The 6634-nt window shown below is 39.6% G+C and overlaps 1 protein-coding gene across 2 annotated transcripts in view; it reads right to left on the bottom strand.

The window, feature by feature from the left end:
- ros1 (c-ros oncogene 1, receptor tyrosine kinase) overlaps nt 1–6366 on the bottom strand; it is a 43023-nt gene extending 36657 nt beyond the window's left edge. For both annotated transcript variants that reach the window (XM_037541828.1, XM_037541829.1), the window contains exons 1-4: nt 6048–6366; nt 5884–5923; nt 4160–4305; nt 1778–1913 (exon numbers count right to left, since the gene is read on the bottom strand). In XM_037541828.1, the coding sequence (XP_037397725.1) occupies nt 1778–1913; nt 4160–4305; nt 5884–5923; nt 6048–6161 (436 nt within the window). In that variant the 5' untranslated portion in view covers nt 6162–6366. The remainder of the gene's footprint in view (nt 1–1777; nt 1914–4159; nt 4306–5883; nt 5924–6047) is intronic.
- Nucleotides 6367–6634: the final 268 nt, after the last annotated feature.

Raw genomic sequence — 6634 nt, 5'->3', positions numbered from 1 at the left:
TGGTTGTATTGTGTTCTCGTAGTGTTTGGTTCAGTACTCTTTATTGTCATGTCAGTCCCGCAATCTCTACGTGTTGGATCTATGACCCTGGACCGTCTTGACTATGACCCTGGATTTGCCCATAATAAATCTCACTTATCTCCACGTATGCGTCCGCCTCCTCTCCCCCCCCCCCGTTACAGGGTGGACCTGGCCATTTAAGGGGTTAAGGCAAAACGCAAACATTCAAGTGCAAAAAACAAATATAATGAGAAAGAACACGGCAACGTTAAAAGGATAAAGCAATGTTAAGCTTATTAGATTAGCTGGCAGCTCCATACAACAAACACAAGTTCAGTTCCAGGTAACTGATGGTAATGTTGCTGTCTCGCTTAATATTATTCTGTTTTGCCTCACGGTTTATGTGTTCATTCCTTATCTTGTGTTCTGCCTTAAGAAGCCCATATCCTACACTGTGAGAAATGAAGGTTCTGTTCAGGTACATTTTTCATCCATCAAGGTACAAACTGTGTAAATGGTCCCTCAAAGGTTCTCCAGTGGTTCTAAGGTCTGATTGTGAAGCTTAAATCAGTTCCTCCAGGTGAAAAGTTGGTATTTGTTCCTTTTCATAACCGAATGTTTTAAAACAGAGCAGTAGAGTAGAAGCCTGGAGGCGAGGCGAGGCGGGGTGTGTGGAGTCAGTCCAGCTTAGAACAGATCATTTCAGTGGATTATGGTTCAGTTATGTTCCCTGACTAAAGGCACTGAGATGGAGGGTTCCACCCCAGTGACAAGAGGGACACTGACCCAGTGACCAGTGACAGTTTACTACCTTTATTTCAGAGAAGTGTTCTTCTTCTATTTAATTTTCTCTACTTATATATACAAAACATACCACAAAAATATTATAAGATAAGATAAGATAATCCTTTATTAGTCCCACAGCGGGGAAATTCACGTGTGTATATGTATGTATATATATATATATATATATATATATATATATATATATATATATAGATAGACCTTTCCAGGGTGTATCCTGCTTCCGCCCGATGACCGCTGGGATAGGATCCAGCACCCCCCATATATATATATATATATGTACGTATGTATGTATATACACATAACATTTGTGTGCTACGTACAGAAAATGGTAATTATTCATTCATACATGACCTTTCCAACCTTTCTTTATCCCTTAGAAGAAACAGGCTGTTTTTGTTACTCTGCCTTTAAGACATTGGTAAATGGTAAATGGTAAATGGTAAATTAAGACATAGGTAAATATAGGTAATGAGTTGTGTTCTCATTGGCTGGGTTTACTTTACTTTTAATGTAAATCACTGGAACCAGACTTTTTTCCATAAGTCATTTTGGGCCGGTTCTTTTGGTCAATTCATCAGGAAATTTACACACAATGTAAAGGGGACCAGGCATTTTCCAATCTGGTCAAAAAACGAAAAACGACAAAAATAGAGATAGAAGGTTTGTTTCCGACAGCAGAAATATTCAGTTTTCCATGATATGGGCCCTTTAATGTTGTTTAGTTGCCATGTCTTTGTTTGCCTCTTAAATGCTGTTGAATTTTGACTTTCTGGGCCACCGTACTTTTAGCCAAAACGTGGTTTATACACCTGAAGGAGTGCTGACATCACAACAAGGAGATAAAGTTTTTGGTGTGTGTAAATAAAATGGTGGGATCTGATTGGCTTTCTGTGTAGCATGTTAAAGAAACATGCTCATTTTGAAAAGCTGGGCTCTGACAATCGGGTCTAAGTGTAAACGGTGTTAGTACCTCCAAACGGCTCGGTTCTGTACAGGGGGCTCTCTGGCGAACAGGTGTATGTCTCTGATACCACAGCCCAGATCCTGAACTTGTACAGTGAAAATGGCTGCAGGTTCTCCACCGTGTACGTGGGTTCTCTGACGTTCTACAGAGGAAGTTCAAGTATTAGTTTATTTGTGAAACCATTGCTGCCCAAAGAAAAACAAGCATCTCCAAAAGAGTAACTTTATAGAAGGCAAAAGAAGAAGGAAAAAAAATTCTTAAATATTAATGTAACAGTGCAAAAAAGCCTTTTATCTAAAGTGATTTTGGAGCATTTCTATTGGTCTAAACACCAAATATATATATCAATATAATCATCAATAAATATACCACAATATAAAGGGTAGCTGCTGTGTTCAAATGATGTAGAAAAATAAAAAATGATGCATGTTTTTCTTTGGACAGTAGCAATATGTAAGTAAAGACCAGTGCTGGACAGTAACTGAGTAACTGAGTAAATGTAATTAGTTTCTGTACTTTAGTATTTTTGGTGTATCTGTACTGAAGTTTCTCCGTTCTGGGCGACTTTTTCCTTTCACTCCACTACATTTCAGAGTCTAATATCGACTTTTTCCTCCTACATTTTGAGAAATCTGTCGTTCCTTTTGGTTTTTGTGTGTATAAAAACGTAACATGTCAAAACGAAAGAAGCGCAAAGCCAGAGCACCAATCAGGGCCCAGCGGTCACTTTGTTTAGAGCTGGTTTTGACCTGTTGGTCAGACCGACCCAGTGCAGCACGCGGTTCAGCGTCAGCGCAGCAGCGTAAAACTTTGGGAGAGTCTGTTCAACATAAATGATGAACTAACCTAACTTTGTGTAAATAGAGCACAATATAGAAATATGTCCACATATGCAGTCGAGACTGACGCGGCTTTTTTCTGAATTTCTACAAACACCATTTCATTTTATAGTAAATGAGTTTGGGCTGGTTTATGTTTATGAACAGACGCCTACAGATCAACATAGTAAAGGAGCTCATCTGTGATCCTGAGTTTAAAGCCAGTTTTTATTCAACTTAAACTTGGAACTAAGTTGTAAATAAATCTGAAACTGAAACTTTGCTTGTGTGTAAAAAGTGATTTCAGAGCCACTCGGTTCTCCCTGATGGAAACTGTTTACCTTCAGTGTTTTGTGCTTCTGATCATTTTAATAGACGTCAGCGTCACTAATTAATGACGTTCTATTAAAAGACTGGTTTACCAAGAGAGACGCTGGAGGACTTTCACCTGAAATGAGTTCATGAAGCCAGTCTGGTTATAAAAATGATAACAGGACATCAGAGCCAGAATTCCTCTTTTAGTACTTTTACTTTATACTTAAGTACATTTGAAGGTAAATACTTTAGTACTTTTACTCAAGTGGAGGTCTAAAGGGAGGAACTTCTACTTTTAGTGGAGGAATGCTCTCTGCTTTAACTCATGTGCATGGTTTGCGTACTTCATCCACCGCTGGTAAAGACAGGTTTGTTTAACCTCCTAAAATTCCAGGCTTATTACATTCTAAAGTTTATTATAATCCAGCGCCTACATGGCCTACAGTGCAAACTGGCTGAGTTATGCTTAAGTTAAAAGATTAAGAGGTTAAAACAAATAACTGCTTTTTGTAACTTAGCAGAAATATGACAGTGGATGCAAAAAAATGCATATTTTGGATATTGCTGTCTGTGCAGTCTTGAGGAAGGGGAATTCCACCAAGGTTTAAAAATTTGCGCATAATTCAGTGAGATATAAACAGTAATTCAGAATGGGTTGAATACTTAATGGTTAACATCAGAGAAACTTCTAAAGAAACAAATCTAGCCATTTTATTTACTGTCCAAAACCACCATGTCTTCTGAGTTTTATATGGAATATTGATGATGATCAATAAAAAAATCTGAAATAATTTTTTTCTTTGGGGACAATTTTACCTCACAGTGCCCTGCATGTATCCCTTTGCCATCCTTAAACTACATTTTAAGCCAAAATCTTCTTAGAACTATCATAAAATGATGTGCCGATGTGTTTATAACTATTTTATGTCATACCTGTTTCTTTCAGAGCCATTAAACCCTCTGGTTGCTATCACCACCACTGTTAACAATTCTCACTTGGTAAGTTTCTTTACCTCAGAGCATTTGACACCAAAGCACCTGCATGAGTGTTTACAACTTAACCATTTCTTTATACAGAGATTTTTTAAAATTTGGACATCCCCTTTAAGGGACAAATGAATCATATGGCCCGAAATGTAACCTTTCAAAGCCGCACTGTTTTCTCTGAGAGGAGAATGAAATGGGCAGTTCTACTGAAGCCCATATCAAATTCATTCAAACGCATCTCTTGAGCGTAAAGGCGCCCACATCCCACCTCTTTTTGCGTCCACACTCCACCCTGTCTGGGTCCAGTCCATTGGGGAATGTAGAGCACGTCAGTGCAGTTCAGAGGAGTCCAGCTCAAAGTGATGCTGTGGGAGCCAATCCGAGAAGTGTATGGAGCAGACGGGGGGCCAAAGGCTAAAATGACCAGAATGAGTCAGATTAACTGTAACAGATGCATGAACAGACAGCAGAGCACGCTCAAAATGCACCAAAGTTATTTGGTTTGACTTACAAGCTGAAACTATAATAAATCTAAAAGGGATCAAAACTCTGAAAAGTTCATTCAGAGCAGTTTGGTGTGAAATGCTCCGTCCTAGAGAAACTTCCAGAGTCAGAATTATTCATAGTGGTGGTGATAGGAACCAGACGTCCACCTCTAAAAGCTCCCTCACTGAAAGGGCAACGCTTTGCTTTGTAGATACTTCATTCACTTTTAAGTCACATTCAACTAAATATCTACTAAATACAAGAATTTTCTTTAACTCTAATCCTGGCTCTAATCATAACCCTCACCTTAACCTCAGCCCAATACTTAAACCCAGCTCACTCTGGTCCTAGCCCTAACCCTAACCCCACCACTGCTTAGAATCTACTGAGTTTCAACAGATAATTTGTTGACAATTTGAGAATCTGTAGATAATCTACACTCACCGTCCACTTTATTAGGTACTAGTAAAAGGTTGGACCCCCTTTTGCCTTCAGAACTGCCTTAATTCTTCGTGTCATACTTTCAACAAGGTGCTGGAAACGTTCCTCAGAGATTCTGGTTGGTGATTTGAGTTCCTGTTGCCTTTCTATCATCTGGAACCAGTCTGCCCATTCTCCTCTGACCTCTCACATCAACAAGGCATTTTCATCCACACAACTGACCGCTCACTGGATATTTCCTCTTTTTCGGACCGTTCTCTGTGAACCCTAGAGATGGTTGTGCGTGAAAATCCCAGCAGATCAGCAGTTTCTGAAATACTCAGACCAGCCCGTCTGGCACCAACAACCACGCCACGTTCAAAGTCCCTTAAATCCCCTTTCTTCCCCGTTCTGATGCTCGGTCTGCACTTCAGCAAGTCGTCTTGACCACCTCTACATGCCTAAATGCAGTGAGTTGCAGCCGTGTGATTGGCTGATTAGCTGTTTGTGTTACCAAGCAATTGAACTAATTGTACGATTGAACAAGCAATTGTACCTAATAAAGTGGCTGGTGAGTGTATAATGGACTATAGTGGACTATCCAAATACAGTGAGACCAAAAGCTATTTAATGAAATAGTTAGGAACACACTGTCTGATGTCTGATACATTGTTTTATGGTACTTTTGAGAAGGTTTCGGTATAAAACTTATAGCTTCACATCTATTCATGGTGGATAAAGAGCAGGCAACGTAGTTCCCAAACAAGTTATTTTACTTGGGTTTTCCACTATTTTACCATCATCAACATCCCAGCAGACTTATGTAGGTTCACTGGTGGTTCTAGATAGTAAATAAAACAGCTATATCTGTGTTGTAGTCATGGTGACCCCTGGTTCCCATCACCACCACTGTGAAGACATTTGAATCATTTCACACCAAACCACTTTGAATCTCTCTGTTTACATCTGAATTATGCAGATATTTTGAAAAATCAGTAAAACTCTCACATAAATCAGCACATTCTATATAAGGTATGTGCTGTCTGTATATTTTATGCGGCATAAGTTTTGCTTGAGTGTACTCACGTTGGCTCTGATCACAGCTGCTGACGCTGCTTTCAGGCGTCTGGAATGGAAATACTTTTGTTATCAGAGCACAAAAGACTGAAGAATGAAAAAAAAAACATTCCAAGGAAAACTTCACTACTACTTTTTTGAAAATTAAAATAAATGACTTCGGCATTACTTACTTGAGCGTGATCCTCAGCTGATGAAGGCCTGATGCAGATGAGAAATAACAGCAGGGCTGTAAGAAGAGAGACTGACCCCAGCTCAGCCTTTGTTCTCCGCCAGATCTCGTCCATTACACATTTAAAGCCTCAGACCCGCCAAGGAACGGAACCAAAGCTCTTCAGTTTGTCCCCGAAACAGCTGGATATCAGTCAGGATGACATCTTTGTTTCCCTTTCTCACGCAGGTAAGGTTCAGTTTAGGTCGTGGTCACACCTGGCTGCATTGTCACCTGAATGAATGGAGAGGAAACAGGAACATATTTTTTCCAGACGAATATTTTACTCACACCCGCCAGCAGACGCTGCGGTTTTATTAGGATGACTGAACTATGGACTTGGACTGGATCCAGTGCTGGTGCTCTTATCTTTATAGTCAGTGGGATGAATGCATGCTGGTGTTTGTGTAAAGGTTAAAAAGGTGATATGCTTTCATTATTGTAATTTCTCAGATAGGCAGAGGCTAAGAAACTGAGACCCTCGAGGTCTACAAGGGCTTCAGATAAGGTCTAAAGATTTCTGCGAAACAAAAAATTATATATGTCATG

The sequence above is a fragment of the Pygocentrus nattereri genome, chromosome 10 (genome assembly GCF_015220715.1).
Source record: "Pygocentrus nattereri isolate fPygNat1 chromosome 10, fPygNat1.pri, whole genome shotgun sequence".
Taxonomy (NCBI): Eukaryota; Metazoa; Chordata; class Actinopteri; order Characiformes; family Serrasalmidae; genus Pygocentrus; species Pygocentrus nattereri.
This window is presented reverse-complemented; position numbering and strand designations above follow the sequence as displayed.